This window comes from Megalobrama amblycephala, linkage group LG22 (assembly GCF_018812025.1).
Source record: "Megalobrama amblycephala isolate DHTTF-2021 linkage group LG22, ASM1881202v1, whole genome shotgun sequence".
Taxonomy (NCBI): Eukaryota; Metazoa; Chordata; class Actinopteri; order Cypriniformes; family Xenocyprididae; genus Megalobrama; species Megalobrama amblycephala.
In genome coordinates, this window is record NC_063065.1 from 29568468 (window position 1) to 29596187 (window position 27720).

The window sequence follows — 27720 nt, forward strand, 5'->3', positions numbered from 1 at the left end:
AAATTCTAATTTATTGTTTTAATTAAACATTTTAAGTTGTAAACATTATTTTCTAGAGTTCTGTTGACATATTAATGTTGATCATTACATCAACTTATTATCGCCTATAATTTAAACTCAAATGTTCTGCATTTTTTTTTGTGTGTTTGTTTTTAAATAAGTTTGTAGTAACTTAATAAAATTGTCTTGATAACTTTGGAAATTAAGCAGTGGATTTCTACTTCCCAGCATGCTTTGCATAGGATTAGGATAAGCAGAATACATGTTTAAATTCAAGTGTTATTTTGTTTTTTAGTGAAAGGAAAGACCTGTTAGTGTTTGAATGCTGTTATGTTTGACATTTAAAAGAGTTTCTGTAATGTTGAAGTTTTTGTGGTTAGGATTGTGCTGAAGAGTAGATACATGAAGGTAAACACTACATTGACTCTATAAGCAATGACTGTGCTAATGCCAGTGACAAGTAATATCTTACTTGTTCATTAAATATACATGTTAAATAAGTTATGTTAGCATGTGCTATATATGATAGCTGTTGATTTGAACTGAAATAGATAAGATTAATTGGTTCCAGGGTTACAAGCTAGTTGGAGTGGCTTAATTTATTTGAGTAATCAGCTTAAAAATGTGTGTTTATGCTACAAATTATTAAGTTTGTCTAACTCAATGTAGCTTGTTGGTGGAATGTAAATTCACTCAAAGTTGTCATAACTACTGCATATAAGGAATAATGTACAGACAGATGGTCATTCTTGCTAAACAAACACTGACAGGGTGATTGTCTAACCCTGACAAGGTTTATTTTGTGATTAATGAATGACTGAATGTATAATATTGACACTTATTAAACAACTATTTGCCAAATAAATAAATAAATAAATATATAAATGGAATGTTGATTTGATCTGAAATTATTTTAGATGAAAAAGGCAGAGTGATATGAGACACGAAACATGCAATGATATGCAGGAAATTGGTTGTGTGGAACAATTACTCAGCTGAGCAGTCATTGAGATAACACAAATAAATAATAAAAAAAGAATAAAGAGAAAAAATGACCACAGAATGCCAGAAATGATCAATCAGAATCAAGTATTCTGAGCCTTGTATAATTTTTGTATGCATATTACATATTGTGGATGGATAGATGGATGGACAGAACAAAAAAGGACGGACGGATGGAACAAAAAGGACAGACAGACAGACAGACAGACAGACAGATAGATAGATAGATAGATAGATAGATAGATAGATAGATAGATAGATATATAGATAGACAGACTACTGAAATAATAGTTTGGATTCATTGTGTATTTCTAACCATTGAGTTATAATTCATTACTTTTAAATGCACAGAAACTAAAGCAGTGCCACTGCAAGCACACACAGACTCTTCACACTTCAGCAAGTTTAGATGTAGCGTTCAGAGCTGGTGTTCTCTGGGTCTGACAGCTAAAGAGCACATAATGTGCATTAGCATTTATGTGTTCTTGCAGAATACATGGACAATTACATGATGTTCTAGAAGATGGTAAAAATCAATGTGTTATTATGGAACACATCAAACCCGCTAACGTCAGGAACATAACAATTCACAGCAGCGAGGGAACTCTACGGGGTGGACTGATTCACTGAACCGCTCTATAAAACTACACGCCAAGAACTATAGTAGCAATTACTTTGATAATAGAATTACAGATGGTTAACTTTAATTGGTCATGAATCCTAACCATTATTTGCTTACTTTAACTATAGCTAAAGTGGTGAAGATTTTTTTAAATCAAAATAGTTGTTCATTTCTGGACATTATTTACTCAAATATGTCAGTCCAAACCCATTTGAAGTTAATGTTTTTGGTGGAACACTTCGTTACACAGCTCATTGCCATACAATAAAAGTCTGTTCACTCAAAGAATTATAATTACAATGATAACTATGAACATAAAGCTTGACAAATTATTGTAAATCTGAGAAGAGTAGAAGTTTAAGATATTGTACACCTCCAACAAAGACGGAATCTATCCCTCATCCACATTCCAAAACAGTATGTAGACGCCAGTAATGGCAAAACGACATTAATTCAAAATATTTATTCATGTATATATGTATGTGTTTATTTATATTTTTAAATTATTTAATTCTGGATGTGAACATGAGCTAGACACAATCTTTGGGGAGATCACACAAACTTCCTCACTTAAAGTATGACTTCAGAAGACCTATATATACATATATACGGATTCAAATTATTTTTTAAATTAGAATTTTTATTATTTTATATTATTATTTATATTTTATATTATTTAGTACAGTTAGTATTTTTTAATTTATTATTATGTAAGCAATAAGGTACGAGAGGCTGTGCTGTATCATGAATAAGTCACGGCTGAAGGGTGTTGTTAGGCACGACGCGAAGCAGATTTTTTCCCGATACAGCACTAGCCTGGAGTACCTTATTGCTTTTATAAAACGGTTACGCAATAAACATATTAAAGCCAAAAACATGTATCAATGTGCAACTTTCATGAAGTAAACTTTCACTAAAAGCCTTCCATTCCGCCAGAAAAAATAGTCCCTGACCATGAACAGCAACAGAAGTTACATTATTATTCCATTAGATGGCAGCAAAGATTGTCTTTATGTCAGTGTGTCAGTCAGTAGCGAAGACTTTTACATTGAAAAGACTGAATTGTTGTGAACATGGAACAAGACGCAACAAATGACAAATGCTTTGACTAACGCTATCAGTCACGGGAAAACCCCTTAACTTTTAAAAGTACAAGATAATACATTGGACATTTAACACTCAGAAGTCAGGAAATGCGCTAGCGCGTTTTGCTGGATTTCTTTCACATAACAGCAAAATCAACTTAAAATACTCCATGTTTTGTCATAGAGACAGAAGTAATATCAATTGAAACTATAGAACATCTTCTGTTATTTGTGTACACTCACAGTAAAAACTAAATGTTGTACTTTTTGCAAAATAAAGAAAACTAACATGATGCGCGACCTGTCATCTCTCTATGAATGAAGTCCAATCTGATACTCCCTCAGAAAATGAACTGTAACTTAATAAATACTTATCACACAAAAATAAATATATGTCTAAAGAAACGTTGAAATATCAGGTTTTAAATCATGCAAGTCAAATCGAAAACAAATATTCTCTGTTTATGTAATCTGTTTGAAAAGAGAGAGATGTCAGTCATCCGCGACTCAGCTCATTATCCACTACTGCGGCGACGCCCACGGAGCGCAAGCGCTCTTCAGACGCAAATTCTGAGGCGATACATGCAACAGAGAGTGAACGCCTGCATCAGCTCAGAAAAATGCATCAAGCTTAGTCAGTTTCATGTACTTTTCATCGTTTTGAGGTGCGGTGAGAAATCATTCTAAAAGAATTTACCTCAGAGGAAGAGCATGACTGGATTCAATTCCATTTCGAGGATCAACTTGATCAAGCCGACGATTGTATGTCATGCCAAGGTAAGTTTTTTTTTTATCCCTAAATTCTTTATTCTAATCACGATATAGACTCGTGTCTCTATCAATATTAAGCACTAAAACACAGTTTAAATATGAATCCTGCATGTTCTGTGTCTCTGTGTGAATGATTATTAGCTTTTCCCAAAAAATATTGCTATACTGAGATGAGTGAAATCGACTGAAATAAGTAATAAATACTGAAATAAAATGTGTTAGCAACATATTAAACTGCACATTAACATTTATAGGCTCTATAATATAACAAATAAGACAAATATGTCATAGCAATATGAATGTTTCGACAATATTTATTTTGGCCTGTTTTGGACAGATTATGAAGGGTTTACTGTAAAATAGCATATAGTGCCACATCACTGAAGATTTTGTTTGCAATGAATGATGAAAGCTTTGCATCAAAGAAATAAATTATATTTTAAAGTATATAACATAGAAAACCATTATTTTAAATTGTAATAATATTTCACAGTATTGCTGTTTTTTCTGTATTTTTCAAATACATGCAGGCTTGATGAGCATGAGACTTCTTTCAAAAACATTAACAATAGTAATGTGTCAAATCTTTTGACCAGTACTGTAATTAAAAATATAATAGGCAAAATTTTCTTCACATGATGTGCAATAATATGTGCATGCATGAGATCACAAAAATCATGTTTTCTGTTAAGAGTGGACATTATATTAACGTTAATACAATAGCTGATATGATCCTGTTATCAGCATGCTCACAGAGGGTTTTTTTCTTTTATCTCACAGATTTGAGAATCATAGTGACCAGATATTGGCCCACACTGGACTGCATGAATATGATACTGGGATCACTGACTGGAAAGTGTTTTTTTTTGTCTTTCTTTCTTTTTTCTCCAGTGCAGAAACATCAAATGCCAGGTATGTGATGTTCACATATAGCTTTGAACAGGAATTATTTCCAGGTATAACTGTGTACTCGAAATGTGACTTTGACTCTAATTTATATAGTTATCTATATTTTAAATAAACTTCAAAAAAAAAAAAAAAAAAGAAAATCTCACAAAAATACAAACATGTACACACTTGTTGTTCACATATTATTGTAGCCTAGTTTTTGGTGAATACAGTGTAATGAGACTTTTGTCATTAATATGTTTATGAACAACTGAAAAAGCACAAATGTCAAGGCATGTCAAAACTACACCAGGCCCCCAAATTAGCCTCAGACTCCAGAGGGTTAAACAGATTTTTATTATGAACATAGGACTGACCTGAAGGAAAATGCTAAATCTGAATGCAGGTAATAAACTCGCTCACTCGATCTCTTTCTCACAATACTCTTTTACATAATACAGCAAGCTTCAATGAACAATATCAATTGAGAACATACAATTTACATTGCTAAGAGTGGTTGCTAAGGGTGTTGTGTAGTGATACACAGAACTGTTGGGTGAAGCGGTCATAGCCGTGTTTTATCGTGAATAAAACACAGCTATTGACCAATCAGAATCAAGGACAGGAACTAACCGTTTTAAATAATAAATAATATCTAAACATCCTTAAAAACAAGATACATTTATCAATGGTCTCAGATATTAAGACCTGCTTTTAGAGAATATATTATGAATTACTTTTATCTAATACAATTTTGCTTCAGAGGTAAATTTATCTTTAAGGATGTTTACATCCTTAAAGAAAAATTTAGTGTGGGGAGGAAGTCACACAAAGAGTTTATTGCAATATTGGACTGATTCATGCTTTAACTATTCTAAAGAAGCACAAATACTCTTTTAACGTTCCCACATCATAAAATGTTCACCTTAGCTGGTCAAATTCGAGAGAACCGCAAACTCAGCTAACAAGAAGCCTCTGCCAAGGGCCTTTGGTTTAAATAAAGGGGGTTATTTTGGGAAATGCCTCACAATACACTGTCCTGCACAATCGCTAATGAGGCAGCTTCTCGCAATCAGCGGCACAAAAACATCCTCTGAGCCCTTTTCGTTCTCGCTCTCTGGTGCCTTAAAAAAAGCCGGACAATGTTTCTTAACATGCATTCCTGTAGTTTTGCCCACACAGGCATCCCTACGAATGTCTGGTCATTAGTAATTTGTCGATTACGTAATCCGATAACCCTCATTGCTATATGATTGTTTCATAAAGCCATTTTGGTCTCATTCAGCTCTGATGCGTGCACCCATGACATCCATTACATAATTCTTGCTTACAGTCGACGGCAGCTAATGGCCAATTTCGCGCCTATGTTGTTCGGCACTCCATTTTAGGTTCTTTAGTGCCTTAAATTTGATGTAAATAACAACATTGGAGTTTAAAGGAATAAATAGCGAGGTACCGGACCGCTGTGCTAAAAAACGAACAGCTTATCTACTGCAAATTGTTTGATAACATCACAAGTCACCAAAAGCGGGAAAATGCTCCACATGTGCAGCTGCTGGTGAGAAAAAAAAGTTTGAAAACATGGACAGACAGTGGTGTTATATAAATAGCTGTACAAGATTAGAGGCCTCGAGTATGTGTTGTGGTGTTATAGCAAATTTATGGGTCAGGGACGAGGAATGCGGAATGGAAAAAGGTGTTTGTTGTGGTTTCTGCCCCTTTTTTCCAGAGAAATTCTTGACAATCATCCTTGATTTGGCTTGGATGGAGACAACATGCAAACAATGTGAACTGGTAAACAACCTTTCGTGGCCATCAAAGGACCCGCCTGATTATCCCGGTATCACTCCAGAGACAACTGACACAGAATGCATTTGTTTTGTGGTTGTGGAAGCACGCAGAAAGCATGGAGTGCTCTTCATTCAAAAACATTTTTGGCGCACGTGAAAAAGATAAAATTGGGGGGACTGTGAGGATGGAACTTTAAGGACTCTTTGTACACATAGACAAAAGGATTAACCGACTAGCCATGACAAAACCATTAGCGGTCTTTTCCTGCCAGTGTTTGCTTTTAGTCACTGAAGGGACAAAGCATAGATCATTAGCAGGGGTCGTTCACTGGTGTCTACGTAAGTGGCATGTATTTGTGTGTTTACAGAACTGCAAACCGCAACTAAATTCACTGTTAGTAAAACCACCTGTCTGGAGTGAGTCCATCAGGGTCTGACATTTGAAGCACCATGAAAACAGCGGGAATCAAATCGCTAAGAACAAATGACTGTACATAGTCTTGGCGACAGCCAACATCTGCATTTAACCTTTCTAAAATGTTGTCTATCCGCTCAACATTCTTTTCTAGGGGCAAAAAGCTCACCATACCGCAACCCTGTCCCTTTTGGGGATCAATGATGGCTTGTTTTAAATATGTGGACGATCAAACGAAAAGACGAGTTCAGAAAGCGTCTCTCTGGGACTCTCACACCGAAGAATGAAAGAGCATGGGGTGACTTTTGTGTCAATGCAGAAACCTTTACTTCACTGAACGGACAAAGACAAGTCAAAACAAAACATCAAAATAAATGATTCTCCACTGTTCGATACAAGAGAGTCGCAAAGGGAAGTAGACCTCTTCGAAGTCCAAGGGTCTGGATGATTAAGTGATTAAGTGTCTAGAGATTGTTAGAGAGATAGTATAGAAAAGCAATAGAAAGTTCAAGTGTAAAGAGGTTAAAGGAAGAGTTCACCCAAAAATGAAATGATGCCTTTATTTACAACAAACCTCATGTCATTCTAAACCCATTTGATTCAGAAGACTTGGAATATATGCTCTTATATAAAAAGGGTTAGTGGGGTTCTACATAGAACTCTAGGGTTCATGACTAAATTTTAAAGAACGCTTTATTCCTAAAAGGTTCTATATAAGGAGAAATGTCTTTGCATTGTAAAATTCTTTCATGTTTAATGGGTTATCCCATTTTTTAAGTGATAAAGTGTGTTTACAAGCTATTTAATTCATAAAATTGAATAAAAATGAATTAAAACAAAAGTTTTTCAAAACTGAATCCATAAAATGAACCCATAATGGGCTATATGCACGGTTACTTCCTGGTTTTCGTTAAGCCAGCTCGGGCATTTCAGGTGAACTGTGAGCTGTTCATTCTGTGCTCGTTGTACATCGACACAAAACCATCAATGGTTGGCTTTTTAATGTTGTATTCATATTTTCATGCAGTTATCACATTTACCTAATTTGCCAATAAACCAGTTTGATTGATTGCAATAAAGACGAAGCTATTGGGACTGTTTAAAAACACTGTGTCTGTAATTAGTCATGCACATGCAAATTGTATTTTTTCCAGCACTTCAAATGTTATGTTTAATGTGATGACCACAAACATTATTTGTTCATCCTTCTGAGATTGTCCCCATTGTAAAACCGAATGTTTCAAAATGTAGGAAATTCAACATTTGATAGAAAACACTTATTTAAAAATAAAAAAGACAATAATTACCACTTTAACCAGCAGGTGGCGGCAAAGTAGCATTTATTTGCGCATTTATCAGCCATTTCCTCTAATCATTTTTCACTTCGTTTTTGTCTAAATATTAAACATTATAAAAAACAAAATCTCATGAAAAACAATAACTTTTCTTGTGAATGAATGACACAGAAAGCGAGCACCGCACTATTTCCGTTTGTAATCACAGCAGCTGTCAGTCAGTGCAGCACAAGATCAATGATTTCATCACACTTGTAAAAACACATTTTATTCAATTAATCTAACTAAAGTGCACAATAAATATTTAATTTTTGAAGCTTTTTTTTCACATAAAAGTGTGAAAACTGATGGTCGAATTGAAGTTAGCCAAGGAGGAACAATGAGGTACGTCTTTATTTATTTATTTTTCATGCTGTCTTACGTTTGAATAACTACATTAATGCTATGCCTGACTATTTAAGTGACTATATTCTGATTCTAAACTAAGTATTACACTACTGATGCTCAACACTCCAGCAAATTAAATCTCACCGGAAGTTTTTGAGCTGGCTTATATTAATGCAGAAGTTCTAAAGAACGCTCCGTGCGTATAGCCCATTGGAACCCCTAAAAGGTTCTGTATATGAAGTGCCTGACAGAACCCTTTAAGGGTATAACAGAATTGAAATTTTTGGGCGAACTATTCCAGAAACTGCATGTGTTCCCGATATGCAAGAATACCACATCTAAGTTCCACCTCAGAAATAGGTGCTTAAAAGTGATCAAAATGAAGGACTGTAGGGAATGTTTTGCACTTCAGCAACAGCAAATTCTATACAAACCTGGCACTGCTATCCTTCCTGATTTTGGGTGGTCCATTTCCAAAATAAGGCCATTGTGAGCAACCTGGGAAGGGAGACAAAAGAATGTGAGCCAGAGACAATTACTCATGCCATGTTTTTACACTCCTTTTCTTGAATCCATTAACTCACTGTCTTCTCAAAGACCACACAAATTTGCCATCTTACCTTTGACTCTTTTTTAACATTGAGACATCTTTGATTTTTACCCAACAAAAACAAGGTTAAACTGACAGACACAACAGCTCAAGATTTATGAACCATGGAAACATGTATCACAGTTTCCACAAAAATATGAAGCAGCAAAACTTGATCAGCAAATTAGATTGATTTCTGAAGGATCATGTGACACTGAAGACTGGAATAATGATGCTGAAAATTCAGCTTTAAAATATAATTCAATAGAACACAGTTAAAGGGATAGTTCACCCAAAAATGAAAATTCTCTCATCATTCACTCAACCTCACGCCACCCCAATGTACATGACTTGCTTTCTTCAGATAAACACAAATTAAGATTTTTAAGAAAATAATTCATTTCTGTGAGTCCATGTAATGCCTTTAAATGGCTGCCACTCATTTGACACTCGAAAAAACGCACAACGATTATGACGGTAATCCACATGATCTAGCTCTTTAAATTGTAATACTATTTCACAATATCACAGTTTTTATTTAAAAAAAAAAAAAGATCACATAAATGCAGCCTTAATAAGCATAAGTGAATTTTGAACAGTAGTGTATGTTATGATTTACTCATCCTCATCAATCCAAACTGATTTTTCTTTCTTTTTTTCCCCTGCAAAATGCAAAAGGTGAAATTTTAAAGAACATTCTGGCCGCTCTTTTCCATAAAATGAATATAAAGGGGACTGGGGCTGTCAAACTTACAAAGGACAAAAAAGCACCATAAAAGTAGCACATACCTTTTATTTCTATAGCAATTTATACAATATAGATTGTTTCAAAGCAGACATATGACTCACAATGCACTCCATCTTTTTAAGCTATACAAAATAAAATAAATGCCATCTCTCTCTCTCAAAGAAACAAAAAAACCCCATCAAAAGTCATTGTCCCGTGACCAGTCATTGTCAGTTGAAACTACCGTATGCCTTCAGAATACTTTGAATGGCGTACAAAAGTCATATGGATAATGTTGTGGTGCTTTTTTGTCAGTTTGCAGTTTGACACTATCTGTCCCATTTCATTTTCATTATAAGACAAACAGTGGCCAGGGTATTCTCACATTTCAGTCTTGTGCTCCACGGAAAAACAAAGTCAAACAGGTTTGGAATGACACAAGGGTGAGTACACGATGACAGTTGTTTCATTTTTGGCTAAACTATTCTTTTAATCTCCTGAATTGTATGTGGTTGAAGATAAAAGGAAATGTATATGAAAACAGATGATGTGCTTGAGTTGGCATCTTTCTTTGTTGTTGGATTTCGCTCATGAGACTCCAAATGCCACTCAAAGTCTGGCATCGGTCCCAACAGAATTCAAGGCTCTATGTAGTCTGTCAAAGCGCGTTAGTGTCATTAGAGCTATAGGTTCTCATGTCACTGAGCTGAAGCCAGACAGTTATGTAAGATGATGTCCAGACCACCAGACGTGGATGACACCCTTGTGCTCTCCCTCCCGCGCTCTTTTCTTTTCTCCTCCCCAATGTTTTCCCTCAATGCTCTGTGTACTTTGCTGACCCTTCTGGGGAAAGTTCCAGAATTTGAGAGATAGAAGCTCTGCACCACATCATGCTTTATTTAGAGGCAGTTTGGATGTGTGGCGTGTACGCTGAGTGTTAAGCGACTCTCTTAGGGCCGTCTGAATGATGGGTTCATGGGTAATGGGAATGTTGAGGATGTGGCTTCTGATTAGAGAGCTGTCTACTTCTCTCTCATCTTTTTCATCCAACCTTCTTATCTTCAATGCCTCTTTAGGCGGTAATGTCCATTATGATTGTTGCTTGTCAAGATTGTAACCTACTGTATGAGACGCCAATAAGAACTTGGGTAAAGCTGTGGGACACATTTGCTTTGATTTCAGACGGCCTCACATTTTGAGATCTGCATTGATGCGCAAAATTGAAATGGCGCTGTGTAAACAAAAGAATGGCCTTGTACTATTTTTTAGGTAAATTATTTTCCTGGCAATTGTGGCAGCCACTATTGGGCACTTTTGGCCCTTTTAAAACACACTTTTCACACTCTCAAACATTTATTTTTCTTTGTCCACTAACAATGTCTAACAGTGGATATACTGTTCAAGAATTACAGAAGCATTCTTCCATTTTTTTGTCATTTTCTGAAAATCAAGTCAAAATCCCATAAAAGTGTCATTTCCACCATCTCAAAACTGTTTAATAGATTCTGTGCCAGAAATGATTTTTTGTTGTTTTTTTATTTTGTTTTAAATTCTGCCTCCAAAACTTTTGTACGTCACAAAAAAAAAAAAAAAAAAAAAAAAAAAAAATGTGTTTTTCGCATCTGTAGCCATCATTTTGAGAGATGTTTTGACAATTCAGAGCCACTGTACAAATCAACACCAAAATCCAGAATGGCGTCTGACAAGTTGATCCACTTCGTCTCGCAGCACAAAGCACTGTATGATTTACAATCTACAGAGAACAACAAATTCTTCCTCACTGCTTGAAGACTCCATTTTATATTGTTTTGCGGTTTTTTTCCGCAACAGATTAATTAATACGCATCGGACTCAGTGTGCAAGGTTTCTGTGCGTGACAAATTTTTAGGATGACGAACATGATAAAACGCATACGAAAATTTTGGACTCAGTGTACAAGGACCTTTATGGTGGCTAATTTCACAGACTATTTTATGTATTCTAAATACACACAATTCAATTATAATTTGACATTTTTTGGCATCATTTGGCAAAATTACATACTTTTTTAAAATTAAAAAATGTGCAAATTTCTTTAGAGTGGTGGACAACTGTGAGACAAATGCATTTTTTTTATTTTGATAAACATTTTCACATAATAAAATTAAAATCAAAATGTTTATTTAGAATATAACACTAGTTTTTTTTTTTTAAATGTAACGGTGCACATTTTTATGATGGATTTTCATAGTTTAAGATTGAAAATCTGGGATTGAAGGGTAAAGTAATCAAATCTAAACATAAAAGACATTTGAAAAAATAAATGATGATAAAAAGTAAGTTTGAATGTGACCATTTAACAAAAAGGAATTGCTTCACCTGAAACAGGTTTTTAGAAACACTCGATTATGTAATCAACTGCTTTTCTATTTTCGGTAACACTTTATAATAACTGCACACTATGAAGCATTAGTTAAGCATTAGTTAATAGTTATTTCATCACTTATAAAGCATTAATAGACATTAGTAAGTAGTTTATAAATACAGCTATAATTGCTTTATTCTTGATTTATAAGCATATCTATAATGTGTTTAATAATTGTATTTTCATACTTTATTAATAATCAATTTATCATTTCTAAATTAAGTATTACATTATTTACAAACCAGTTATTTAGGAGTTGTCAGTAGTTCATTTAGTAAGTGTAAGTAAATGATTAATAAACTATTTAAACATTCATTTATACATCTTATTATTTACACATATAGTAATAGTTACTTAGTGTGTTAGTAAATGTTTTATTAACACATATTCCTACTGTAATTCATGATTAATTCAGATAATTATAAAACATTTAGAAGCAGTCAGTTAACTATTTTTGTGAGCTCATCTAAAGTGAGGACTATTTATGCTTTGTAAAGCTTTTATAAATGAGATTTAAAGGTTCAGTGATCTTCTGCACTGCTGTTCTCTAATGTTTTAAAGTTAGTACCGAGGTAGTTTTGACACTAGGAATATGTTAGTAAAGCATTTATTAACACACTGAGTAACTAATACTATATGTCTAAATAATAAGATGCATAAATGTACATTTAAATATTTTATTAATCATTTACTTACACTTCCTAAATGATCTTATGAACCACTGACAACTCCTAAATTACTGGTTTGTGAATAATGTAATACATAATTTAGAAATGATAAATTGATCATTAATAAAGTATGAAAATACAATTATTAAACTCATTATAGATATGCTTATAAATCAAGAACAAAGCATTTATAGCTGTATTTATAAATGGCTTACTAATATCTATTAATGTTTTATAAATGATGAATTAACTATTTACTAATGCTTAACTAATGCTTCATAGCGTGAGTTATTCTAAAGTGTTACCCTATTTTCTCTAACAAACCTCTTTCTTTAGGGGCCGTTTACACGCCACCGTTTTCAACTAAAAACGGAAAACATGTGTGTTTTGGCCATTTATTTAATTTCAATTTCAATTTATTTATAAAGCAAAATAAACAACTATCGTTGACCAATGTGCTGTACAAAGTAAAAAACCTAACAAAATAAAACAACAACAAAGTCACAAATAAAAACTACAAGGCATCAACAGTCATATATTATAAGACAGATCAAATAAAAAGATTTTAACCTAGATTTAAAAATGGACAGAGTAGGAGCAGTTATAATTTCCGTGGGCGGACTGTTCCAAAGTCTTGGAGCAGCTATAGAAAATGTTCAATCTCCCCTAGTCTTGAGCCAAGATCTAGGAGCCACTAAGAGCTTCAATTTAACAGACCTAAGAGCTCTTGCAGGTTGATGGACTGTCAGCAGATCAGAAAGGTAAGTCGATGCTAATCCATTTAACGACTTAAAAACTAATAAAAGAACTTTAAAATTTATCCTATAACGCACAGTTAGCCAATGAAGTGACTGGAGGACAGGAGTTATAAGTTACTGTTTACGAACTCGTGTCAGATCTTTGGCAGCAGCATTCTGAAGCATATGAAGGCGATTTATGGAAGAAGAAAAGAGAATTGCAATAATCAAGCCTTGTGGTAATAAAACCATGTATTACTCTTTCAAAATTTGTGAATGGGAGGAACGACTTCATTTTTACCAGGGTTCGTAACTGGTAAAAGCTTGACTTCACAACTTAGTTAATCTGTCTATCAGGGCACTATCCAACACCACGCCCAGGTTTTTCACATGTGGTGCCAGAACACCAAGATTTACATTTGCTATACCATGTACGTCAGAAGGGTTAAACACCATAACCTCAGTTTTACCCTCATTCAAACTTAGAAAATTCAGAGACATCCATACTTTAATGTCCAAAAGGCAAGCGGCCAGGCCATCCTTAAAAATATTCTTGTTTGCCGTAACCCGACTGACCCTGTCAATTTAGGACCGACTCAAATTTTTATTTTTTTTTTGCTTTAAGTCTGACCGACTTGCCGGTTATAATTTGCGTTAAGACCAACCTTTTTTTTTTTTTTTTACTCTTCAAACAACTAATACAAAAGCAATAAAATAATATTAATTATATTTTAGTAAGTATTGTAAATGTATAAATAGCCTGGGCCTACATACAAACGAAGGCTACGTTCTTTCTTTTAAATAAAAACCCGTGACGTCATCTATGGATGTCACACTATGGCCGGTGCGTTCGCTTCGTCTCAAACCGTTGAGAGACGAGACGTGCTGACAGATAAAATAATTACATGATTGTGATAGCCTACGTATATTTGTCTGATTTCTTCAAGCCGTCGTATTTACCATGTTTACTATGGTAATAGCGCGCATAGTCTTGGTGATCAGAATCCACATCGGATCACAAACATAAGTTATTTAAAACACTTGCTGCTGTCTGAAAGTGAGTTTTGAGCTAAAATGATTTTAAAAGTCTTTAATGCTGGTGTTAGCTGGTAACCTACATGTAATCATCGGCGCCTCCGTCTCCACACACAGATAAACTCCGCCTTTGTTCGTAACCACTCCCTCCTCAAGCCCGAGCTGGCCCGCTTTGGACCAAGGTATTCGGCGGGCCGAAAAACCCGGGCCGTTGGCCCCGAGGAAGCCCCGATGAGGCACGATCAAGCCCCGGAAGTGACAGTGGAAACGCGACTGGCCCTGGCACGCACTAGCACGCCCGCTTTAGGCCCGACAGTGGAAACACGGCTGCCCCGAAGGCACGGGTTGAAAGACCCAGTCAGTGACGTCACGATATGCTAATTTGTTTAAATTCATACCTACGTAATCACCATCACCAAAATTTACTTTTTTTTTTTTACTTTGAAACTTGGAAAAAAAAAAATATAGACCTACCTACCGACCCTTTTTTTTTTTTTTTTTTTACTATTACTGCAAACCAAAATATTTTTAAGGATGGCCCCACCTGTTCTTGACCATTCTTATGCTTAAGAGAAAAATATATTTGTGTGTCATCTGTATAACAATGATAATTTAAGCCATACTTTTCAAAGACAGTACCAAGAGGAAGCATGTATAGAGAAAATAACATAGGAGCTAGTGTGGAGCCTTGAGGAATCCCACAGGTCAACGGTACAGAAGAAGATCGAAATATAGCAATATTAACAGGAAAAACTCCTGTTTGTCAGATAAAACTGAAACCAGTGTAAGGCTGAACGTCTGATGCCCACTATCTGTTCTAGACGGGACAGCAGAACATTATGGTCTACCGTGTCAAATGCAGCACTTAAATCTAAGAGTACCAATGCTACCGAATCTCCAGAGTCAGTGGCTAAAAAGATGAAGCACTGTTAAAAGAGCCGTTTCAGTGGAGTGAAATTTTCTGAAGCCTAATTGAAATATATCAAACATTTTGTAATCAGCTAAGAAACTTTGGAGCTGACACAAAACTACTTTATCTAAGATTTTTTTTAAGAATGGAAGATTAGAAATGGGTCTGAAATTAGGCCTAAGTTGGGCCTCCTAAGTCTGGTTTGAACCGAGGCATGTTTCAGATACTCAGGAACAGTGATGGGAATAACGGCGTTATAAATAAACGGTGTTACTAACGCCGTTACTTTTTTCAGTAACGAGTAATCAAACGAATGACTTTTTCTCCCGTTACAACGCCATTACCGTTACTGGCAAAAAAATGCTGCGTTACTATAATTGACCTCACTGAAGCGGAGTAGGCTCTCTCTCAGCCATAAGACCTGCAAAGGTTTTTCTCTGGTGTGTGCTGCGGTTAGACATACACAAATATAATTTTAAACTGATAATAATGAACGATGCTCTGTGTGTGTATGTGAGCATGCGAGCGAGCGCGAGCTCAAACCAGAATACCCTTTGTGACATGCTGGATCGAAAATATGTGAAATAATTTTTTGTAGTCGACTAGTAGTTATTCATTTAAGCCATTAGTTGACTAATCACATTTATATTAATTTAATTTCTTAAATACTGGAGAGAATAAACCATAATAATGAGCGTTTATGTAATATAGTCTATAGGATTCAAGAGCACGCATAAAGCTTGCCATAAAGAACCGGCAAAAGTAATAATTATGAATGTTACCAAAACAGCAAGGAAACATTTTAATTGTTTATTAATAAAGTAAATGTTTTCTGAATCAGTGTCAGCTGTGAAGATGAAGTTGACATTACTGACTCTCATCATCTCCGCATAATGGACGCGCCTAGAGAAAGAATGTAGCCTACATTTCATTCAGATTAGGCTACATAATCAGAGTAGCCTATTTCTTTTCGTTTTTAGATATTTCAAGCTTTCTGTAGATATATTTCTCATGTCTGCGAGGCAAGCAGCCGCTGAGTTTCGGTTCATTTATAAGACGCGCTCCAGTTCACGCGCCAGTGATCGCGCCCGCGCCTGCCATGATTATATTGTCTGCTATAATTGCTTCTTATTTATTAAATCCAGGCAATTGGTTGATGAAACATTGATTAAAATTAAGATACAATTTTTACAAAACGAAATTCACTTTAAATAGAGGCTTTCTACAAAACATAACTTAATGAAGTGGTCAAAATCATATCTGACGCACTCCATGACTCCCGATATATTGCGCATCTTATGATGTATCTTACTCATGCTGTTCACTTTTCATAATCAAGTAAATGAATTTAAAACATAACATAGGACTATTTAAACATATATATGAAACTACATTTTCTTTAATGGCTACCAACACGTATTGTACAGTACAGAGAAATTTCATAAGCAAGAGCGGATCATGAGTCACGAGTCGGATCAAGAATAATTTATTCTTAGACTTATATTTAATATTGGGGGCATTCAAGGTATTTGACATTTTATTTTATTTTATTTTTTTTTAAGTAACGCAATAGTTACTTTCCCTGGTAATTAGTTACTTTTATAATGATGTAACTCAGTTACTAACTCCGTTACTATTTGTGATAAGTAACTAGTAAATATAACTAATTACTTTTTTAAAGTAACGTGCCCAACACTGCTCAGGAATGACTCCTAACTCAAGGCATTTGTTTATTAAGTTTAAGATCGTCAAACCCCATTGCATTAAACACTTTTTTAAATAACTGTGCAGGGATTATGTCTAAAGGTGAACCCGTTGGTTTGAGCTGCTTCACAATGTCATTTAAAAAAAGACATTGAGATAGGTGTAAACTGACTAAGCACACCTATGTATTTTAACTGACCTGTAGTATCACTAACGGCCTATTTGATGTTATGTCTAATTCCAATTCTAATTCTAATTCCGCTCACCCATAGCCACTGACTCTGTCGAGTAGATACACACAACAGGGTTTAGTACAGCATTAATAATACTGAAGTAATATTGAACAACGGCATTTTGGGGGCCTGAAAATGCTAACTTTTGAAAACAGGATTCAAAGGGCACGTTTTTGAAAACGATACTGTTATTATCTCTGTGTAAACTACAAAAACGTAAATTTGTGGAAACGATAATGTCATGCACATGCGTCGTTCACATGGATCCGTGTTAATGGGGATCGTTTTGACAACGTTGTCGTCTGTACACAAAAAATGTTTTTAGTAAAGCATTGTGGTGTAAACATACCCTTAGCTGTTGTTACCTGATAAGTAGTCTTGTGCAGCCAGACCTTTGATGGATGGCATACGGTCTGTGCTATAACCGCTTCAACTGGCCAAGGGCCGCCCACTGAAGTAGGAAGAGGCCACCTGACTGACATGTAAAGTGACCAAAGTCAGTGATTTTTGCTGGAAAGAGATCTTGCCAATAAGATTAAACTTTTCCAAACTTTGTCTGTGACCCTATATATTAAAGGCACTATTACAAACTTTAAATATTAAAAAAGAGTTCACAATGTGTAAAGATAATAATAATATTATTATTAATAAGAAATAAAACAAAATTAAAAAAAAAAAAAAAAATCATTTTACAGTACAACTGTACAACAATTCTAATATTTATGGTTGGTTTAATGTTTGAAAATGAAGATATTAAGACATCAAGTTTTTATTTTGGTGGAAACTGCACAGAGCCCTTAAAAAATTCTCTTTTTATTTATTAAACTATATCGCAGTCTTTGCCAATCAGTTGCTGTGCTCCCATCGGTTCGTGCTGCATTACATGAGTGCCGTATGAGTGTCACATTGCAAGAATGTGGCCAAAACATTTTGACAGAAGTAATGATGCTGAAATAATCAAATGACAAGAATAATTGCAAAGGCAGTTAATCGGCCTTCGGTGAGCATGCCACACTAAAACAACCCAAGACTTCCAATTTTGTTTTTGAAAACAAATCTCAATGATCTACAAATTTAGTCTCAGATGGCAAAAATCACTAAAAAAAGTCCAACGTGTGTGCATAATGCTTTAGTCAGCCTGATCGTATTCATCACAAAAGGCTCAGTTCTGGGTTCTGAGAAAGGGTTTGCTCATTTTTCGTATCAAAAGCTGTAATATGGGAAAAGTTAAATAAAGCTGAATCACTGGGCTCTTGGCCATGGAGTCGCCCGCCATACATTCATCTACCGCAGCCAGTGTGTGCATCAGCCAACATATCTGCTGTTTGCCTTTGAAATGCAAATTGGTGAAGTGAGGAAAGAGAAGTGGAGTAGACACACAGCAGCAGAGCAATTTTGTGTAGCGTTTGGATGATGCGCAGCAGGAAGAATCAGAGCGCGGGAATGGACACAGACCGCTGTGTTACACAACTGGAAGGAGAGAAAATGGTGGGAAGCATAGAGTCAAAAAAGAAGAGAACAAGATGATGATGATGATGATGTGTTTTCCAAGGGAAAACTTAGTAATGGATCTGGTGGAATGACTCCTTTCAGGAAAGAACATGGGGAGTCTCCACAGTGCCAAACTGATGGTGACCCTATGACTAATGACAGACTTTAAACAAGGTCCAACCCGTCATCATCTTTGTGTGTGTGTGTGTGTGTGTTCTACTCATTAATGTCAATGCATACGTAGATAAATATTAAACAAACACACACTGTTTGTTTAATATTTATTTATTTTCAATAAGTTTTTGAAATAAGTCTCATGCTCAACAAGCCTGCATTTATTTGATCAAAAATACAGAAAAAACTGTAATATTTTGAAATATTACAATTTAAAATAATTGTTTTCTATTTTAATATACTTTAAAATATAATTTATTTCTGTGATGCAAAGCTGAATTTTCAGCATCATTACTCCAGTCTTCAGTGTCACATGATCCTTCAGAAATCATTCTAATATGATGATTCAGGGTTCATGCAGGTTTCAGTAAGTCAAATTTAAGACCTTTTAAAGACATTTTAAGACCAATAAATATTGAAATTTAAGACCTACACGACGCATTACCAAAAAATATTCAAATCAAAGACAATTCTGAAAAAATCATTTTATTTCAATGAATTCAGTCATTGAAAAAGCATTAATTTAATTTACAGATAAAGCAATCACATTGGTAACCTTGCCCAAAACCTTAGGCTCAAAATTAAAATAGGCTAAAACAAACTTGCCCTCAAATAGAATAGATTTCATCTCATATTTATTTACATTACAAAACAGCATATTAATAGCATAATAGAGAATGAACAGGCTACTCCAACCCATGTAACAACCAATGTAGCACACACACACACACACACACACACACACACACACACACACACACACACACATCACACTACACTATCTATCTATCTATCTATCTATCTATCTATCTATCTATCTATCTATCTATCTATCATCTATCTATCATCTATCTATCTAACATGATATCTGATGTGTGCGTGTGTGTATGTGTGTGTGTGTGTGTGGGGGGGTCACAAAAACAAAACTCTCAGTCTCGTTGAAAGTACACTTTCCCATTTTCCACACATAGCCAAACTTTAACAAGCTCTGAGGAGACGCAGACGTATTTCGCGGGCAGGTATTGCATTTATCACAGGATTTGTAGTTTTATCACCGCGTACATACCAACACCAATATCCCCAAGAAAGAACTACGACTCGCTACTTTTTTGCTACTTTGTAATAACTTTCAGCAGGCAGCATTTCTGGAAATGGGTAAAAACAATTTAGACCTGACTAAATGACATTTAAGACCTCAGATGAAAATCTGGCCGTTTTTAAGACATTTTAAGGCCTTAAATTTAAAGTTCAGAATTTTAGACCTTTTAAGACTTTTTAAGACCCCGCGGGAACCCTGTGATTTATTATCATTAGCTACTTTGAGTAACTTATTGTTTAACACTCTGGGGTCGGCGGTCATGCCGGCGTGATCACCGTGTTTTTTTTCTAACCAGTGTGAAAGAGACTCAAAATACTCCGTCAATGTTGCACATACAATTAAGAGCTATACACCATTTTAATCTGTGGAATATCTTCTTTTATTTGTGTACACTCAAACGTTAAAAACTTCAAAATGTTGTGCTTTTTGCAAAATAAAGAAAACTAACATGATGCGTGATCTCTCGTCTCCCTCTGAACTAAGTCCAATCTGATAGTTCTCAGAAAATGAACTGTAACTTAGTGAATACTAATCACAAAAAAATGAGACTTCTGTCTAAAAAAACGTTGAAATGTCAGGTTTTAAATCATGTAAGTCAAATCGAAAACAAAAATTCTGTGTTTATGTAATCTGTATGAAAAGAGAGCCATGTCAGATGCCGGTGATTCAGCTCATTATCCGCTAATGCAGCCATGCCCACGGAGGGAGCGCTATTCAGACGCAAATTCAGATACAATGCATGCATTCATCGTCTCAATCATGTATTTATTGTCTTGAAAAGTGTTTATTTGGATGTTAAAGCCATGGTTAGCGAGCTCTAGAAGACATGCAGTTAGTTCCTGGTTCTTCTTCTTCTTTATATGGATTTGTGGACTAAAGGTGTACAGAGCGCCCTCCGGCTGCCAGTATGAACTGAAAACAGTTCATCCAGCGTTCATAGTGAAGACTATAAATATTGAATAAATATTACTCCTCTGTATAGAAAATTGACAAACATATGAGAATCCATCAATATTTCTCCAAATGCGCATGCTTTTAAGCTAAAAGCCTATATGAAATGCCATAGCGGTAACATAACTGTTCAGACACTTTGCATCACAGAAATGCATTACATTTTAAAGAATATAATAGAATCCCATTATTTTAAATTGTAATAATATTTGACAGTATTGCAGTTTTTTCTGTATGTTTGATTTACACCATGATGAGCTGAGACATGATTTTTTTCACAGCCTACCTGACTGAAAGAGCTCATTATTTATGCAGGTCATTAGAGGTCTTTATGCAATTCTTTTGTCTTCTCAGGTGAGAATCACCCATTATTCATGAGGATTCACGCCTCCATGCATACTGTGTTTCTTGACCAAAGATGTTTTAGAAAATTTAAATCTCTCTATTGTTTTATATGAAGGAGTAGGCAGCATAATTTTTACCTCATTTTGAAGCAAAAACTCTAGTCTACAACCTCCAATAACCAGAAGTCTTGTGAACACAAATTTAATATATATTTTTTGGCTTTATTTCAGTGACTTAAGTTTTTAGTTTTTTCAATAACTATGCATAAACGTTATTCCTTCAAAAACACAAACATGTACATACATGTTCCTCACATATTATGGTAGCCTAGTTTGTGCTGAATACAGTGTAATGACACTTTTTCCATTAATACGTTTATGAACAACTGAAAAAAGCACAAATGTCAGGGCATGTTAAAACTTCTCCAGGGCCCCAAAAAACCTCAGACCCCTGAGGGTTAACAAGCTACATTTTCTAAGTAGCCTCCAACTCCAGTCAAGGTGTAAACTGACTTTATCTAAGATTACAATGTGCAAACATGTTAAAAGTCATATAATGTTTACGGATTCACTGCACACAAAATTAATAGTAAATCTCAAAATCCGGCAAAGAAATTAAACTAGCCCAGTAAACAAACTCAAAACATGTGGAATAATTCAATAACTCATTACTCACACACACTCACACATTACCAGCTGAAATTATTTCAGGAACAGAAATGATTCAGTTGCAGCTTCTAAAAGATGAATGGTTGGAACGTTTCCTTCTGATGAGCTGCCTTTCTTTTAGTCTGTGAGAGGGAACAAGATTGCTTGCCACATCCTCCCTTTGCAGATTTTGAGGAGGCTGACTGGGTAACTTGTGGCTTCTTCTTTATGAATTATTCGGTCAGTGTGACTTTGCCTAAGTACATGATGACCTGACTGACGTCAGAAGCTCTGTGGATTGACATGTCAGTAAGAATAGAGAGAGATGTGAGAGCTTCATGCGCTCAAGTCATTAACAATGAGAGCACAGATGATGGAAGGATCAGATCCAGAGGTGTTGATGGCTGATGGATAAGGACAGAGATGGAAATGGAAGTAAAACACTCAAAATGCTCAAGAAAGTTCCTGTGCGAGCAAGGTATGTCACTTTTTTTTTCACACTAAACATTAGTGGTGTTTGCCATTACAAAACAGTGACACATTCTAAGGTGTTATGGTGGGTTTCCAGGCTCTTGCTACAGAGGCGTCATGCCCATTCAATCCGAGAGGACACATGCCCCCTCAGACTTTTTGAGCCAAATGGATTTTAAATGTAAATTCCAAAATACAAAAATATTTGTTTTCACATTTCATAATTAAGCTCCACAGTTATTGTAGGTACAAAATTATTAGTGCCCATTTAGCCCCATTTCCACCGCAGGAACTAGGGCCTTTGGGGTGTTTCAACCGCAGGGACCAGGGTCTAAATAAAGTTCAGGTAAAAATTTCCCCCTCAGAAAGTACCTCCTCATGAGGTTGTACTTTTTCAAAGTTCCGGAACTTTCGGGGGTATCATATCTTTTCAAAGCAGCTTTACAGAAAATGCATGTGTCTAGATTACAATTTAGAGTAATTGGTGATCATACAGAGGTAGGAAGGCAACAAGGCATGTCCGAATCCAATGTTATCTTCACTTCCTGTCTCCTGAGATACCTTCATCAGATCAATTTTTGAGGGCAGCATAGATGTATCATTCCTTGCCTTTGATATCCCACAATCCTATGCTTCCATTCTGTGACAGTTAAGCTAAAAAATAAAGATGGCATCTGAAAGTTGCAGTTGGCAGAGTCGGCCTTTGCAATTCGGAGGTCAGTTTCAAACAAACAGTTGTTTTCCTTCAGCGCGTCTCCTTCACTTGTTCCATTGCCATGTGTCTCATCCGTGTTGGGGTTGTTTCAGAGTGCGGATGCACATTCATTATTATCCTTATGCCTGATGAACGGCTTCATTAATGTTTCTCATTTCATCACATTGACAGCTATGAATTACAATGAATCATGCAAATTATAGCCTATATTTTCAACTAAAAATAGTGAAATTAAACAAAAGTTTATTAGTTTGCATCCCTAAATATTTCTATTATAAAACAGCTGACAAATATTAAATGTTAAGTTTACCTCGCACTTTATGACTGAAACGTCATGTGTGTGTGTGTGTGTTCCACAGAAAAATAAAAGCATACATGTTTGAACTGACATGAGGATGAGTAAACAATGACAGAAATTTCATTTTTGGGTAAACTACTACTTATGTTTAGCACAATAGTAGGCAAAAAAAAAAAAAAACACTAATAAAAGGGTAAATGATGATAGAATAAATGTCTTTTTTGTTTATTTTTTTTGTTTTTAGTGTCATTGAAGAAAAAAAGACACTGTAAATCCTAATTGATATTTTCATCACTCTGCCTGCTTGTAATGAAAAATCTGTTATAACTACAGGGGTACAATTACATTTCTCTGAACTGTAAAGTGGCTTAGACCTCAAACAAACCTCAAATCAGCAGCCTTTGTAGCAAACGCTTATAAATTTGCAACTTAAATCATAACTAAATATTACATCTGACAGTGACTTCCGTCTTCTCGGTGGACAGCACTAAATAATCAAACGAAACTGGCGGGACCACAAAGTCATTTCAAGTTTTGTGAAACATGTGGACACCAAATCCGAAGCCTGAAGCCTGCAACCGTCTGTCTGTTAAACTCTCATTGTGCCGAGCAATAAAGGCCCATGTGCCAGTGAGCGCCTGGCACAGCAGCTCCATATGTGTGCCCTGTTGCCCCTGCCGTGTGGTTTAAAACCAGAACACTGTGTCTGCGTGCCGTAAAAGGCCTGTTTATTTGTGTTTCTCTCACGTTTAATGGCTGCCTCCGAGGCCTTCTTTCATCCAAAGAACTCTTTTCTCCTCCCCCCGCCGCTCTGCGCTTGAAGAGACCATGGTTGGCAGTGCTGTGGTGGTGTAGGAGTAATAAAAAAATAATAAGGCTCAAACGTTGATCGATGGCTTTAATTTAAACATCATACATGTGTTATTTTTGGTCCATCAGAATTTATTACGCTTGCACTTTCCGTTTTATGACAGTCAATGCAGCGCGTACGCAACCTGACATGAAAGTTAAAGCAATCAGCTCCTGCCTATGGATCGAAGGAGGAAGGAGCTATTACAAGGAGCCATTAGGTGTCAGGTTGTCAACCAGTAGTGATATATGCTTTACTGTTCGCATACTTGAGTTATGGGATTCAGAGTATTAAGTTGACTAGTGCTGGCTGGGAATTACAAAGAAAATTTGTTTTGTAACGTAACGTTAATGAGAGAGCCTGTGCGGCAGGATTGCATTGATATTCACGTTTTTGTTTTTTGCAATTAATTTAGCTGGGACTGCTTTGCATACAGATTTTTTACATCTTATAATAAATTTTGGTATACTTTTCTTAAAGCAATACACTGCAAAAATGCTTTTCTTACTTAGAGTATATGTCTTAGAGTATATGTTTCTAGTCCAAATATCGAAAAACTCTTAAATCAAGAGGCATTTTTTAGACAAGTTAAAATTATTGTTTTGTTTTCAGAAAAAAACAAGCAAAATAATCTGCCAATGGGGTTAGCAAAATAATCTTATTTTAAACCGAAAACACTGGGTCCCAAACACCCCACTGGCAGATTATTTAGCTTGTTTTAAGGAAAAACTCACTTAATTTTGACTTTTTTTTTTTCTAAAAACAAGACAATCATTTTTTTTTTAAAATCATTAAATGATTCTAGATTTAAGAATTTTTAGATAAGTAAGAAAAGCATTTTTTTTTTTTTTTGCAGTGTAATGCATTATTAGTATATTTAATCTATCAATTATACCTTGTAATGCACCTTATAATCAATTGTATGTCTTATTGATGATTGTAACCACAGTTATAATACATTATAATAATTACACACTGCCCAACCAAAAAGAAAATTCACAAAGAGTCACCAAATGTCACCAAGATACACCAAAAATTGATGCACCTCTTAATGGAAATAAATGTTGTGATGTTTTTTTCCATCAAGAGGTGAATCAATTTTTGGTCAAGATCTTGAATTGACAATGCAAGAGTCAAGCACTCTGTAAAGTCTCCTCCAGCACATCCCAAAGTCTTTCAATGAATTCAAGGTCTGGACTCAGAGGTGCCAATTCATGTGTGAAAATGATTCTTCATGCCCCCTCCCAACCATTCTATCACAATTTGAGCCTGATGAATCTTGACATTGTCATCCTGGAATATAGCCACAATGTGTCTTCCTACATGGTTGTTTAAGAAATGAAAAGCTACACACTCCATCAGTTGGGGTTAGAAGAACTGGTGCCAAACATATAACATGTTAGAAACATAATAATCACAGCAATAATGATCCAATCATAGACTTAGGCATTTGCCTATTTAAATCCAAATGGAGATTTTTTTTTTTTTTTTTTGGCTAGGCAGTGTATATTCACCTTTAGAAAGTATAATGCATTAAAACTTATGCATATTAACTTTGGTAACTGTTATTTATGACAAGATACAGTATAATTCATTACAAGGTACATTAAGAATTACCTTGCTTCAAGTAAATTGTTTTTTTCCAGGGTTATTTATTTTTTATTTTACTTTTATTTACAAATCTAAACCGAATCTGTGGTGTTGACATCTGCATCTAGATCTAAGTTGAAACTTTGCATGCCTTTTTCTGAAAATGTAATGACATAATGTAACACAGACGGACAGTGACTCACAAATGGAAGACAGTACAAATTTAGATCAAATGTATGAGTTTTAACGTGGACAGTGTGGTATGGAAAGTTTGCTTCAGAAGCGGGCATGGAGAAACAATTAGCTAAACCACCGGTCCGCCTGTGCCGTCACAGGCAACAGATTAAATCAACACTGGCAACAAGCACTGAAGGAAAAACACAAAAGGCTTAGATTGCCAGGGTGTTACCACTGTATGCAGTTTGCTTCAATGTGGTTGCTAGGGTGTTCTGGGATAAATCTCTTAGGCCTCGTTTACACTGCATGTCTTGATGTCCAATTAGCCTTTCGCCGGCCCCTCCCCCAAAACGGCCATTGTCCAATCACACATCATAGCAACCGTTACTATGTGAGCAGGTCCGACAAACATTGACTCCAACCAAGATGGTGAAGCGGTGCGCCCACGGCGTTTGTAAATCGGACACTAGATACCCCGAGAGATTGTCTGGAGGAGTTGTGTTCTTTCCATTCCCAAAGCCGAAAACACAACGTGAGCGGTGCCTACAATGGATAAAACAGTGTGGACGGCCCCACTCCCAGTTAAATGAGTCGAACATTACGAAGCATAAATACGTCTGCTCAAAGGTAAGGCTAACAGCTAACTAGTTACCGTGTTGTCTAGATCTACTAACTAGAGGCAAGAACACAAATTGGACCAAAGTTATGATTACCATGGATTATGATTACCATTGTGTTGGGTCTTTGAGCTCCCCAACTTTATTTTTCGTCAGTTTACAACAAAGTCGAACATAGCGCCCCAACAAGCAATGTCTCCTTCATTGCGTATTTTTATATTTTGAATGTATCCCTCCACTGCATACTGTAACCCCTTTTGCCTCGATCTGGAGGATATCGCGGAGGTATTGCTCCAAAAAAGGTCACTGACAAGGACGGGTATACCTCTTCCCGTCATGGCAATCTGTCGCGCTGGTCGTGTTTGACCATTTGTTTGTCGGACGTAGCAACAGTAACTAAGGGGGGCGGGGCTCGGCGAAAGGCTAATTCCGATTTGTTGACTATATCTGATTTTTTTGATGACCAGCTTACATCTTTTAAAAGTGACCCATATCCAATATCTGCATTTACACTATACACTTGGCGAAACTACCCAAAGTAGACTGACAAGGAAAAGCTTAGACCGAAAAGGAAGTAAAAACGGCGTGATCTGCAATGGACAAGAGATGAAATGAACTTTAAAGATCAACAAAACATTGGGTTGAGACTACGTCTTCTATTGCACCACTGAAAAGAGTCATGTTACCGTGGTTGGCGCCCACCTGAGTTGAAGTCATTCGCCACACTTTTTTCAATGACGTACGACTCACATTGACAGAAATATCCGATCTGTCAACTTATATGCCAGATGCAAATACACGCATATGATTCATATCAGATTTATTTCCACATATGAATGAGGCCTGAAAATGATCTGAGAATATCGGAGTGTGCTTTTTTCTTGCTTACACATTCCTGGGTCATATCCGTTTCTGTGCCATATTTGAAAAAACACGGAATTGGGTCACTCGAACCATGTAATGGTAAATGCAGCCTAAGTCTCTACTCATACTCGGTTACTTCGCACGTTTTACCGATTGATTATTTAATCAT

General features: G+C 35.7%; 1 protein-coding gene across 1 annotated transcript in view; it reads right to left on the reverse strand.

Annotated features, from left to right (window-relative positions):
* Positions 1-27720, reverse strand: part of sugct (succinyl-CoA:glutarate-CoA transferase) — a 183822-nt gene that overhangs the window by 20415 nt on the left and 135687 nt on the right. The window contains exon 13 of the mRNA XM_048174036.1: positions 8690-8753. Coding sequence (XP_048029993.1) covers positions 8690-8753 — 64 coding nt within the window. The remainder of the gene's footprint in view (positions 1-8689; positions 8754-27720) is intronic.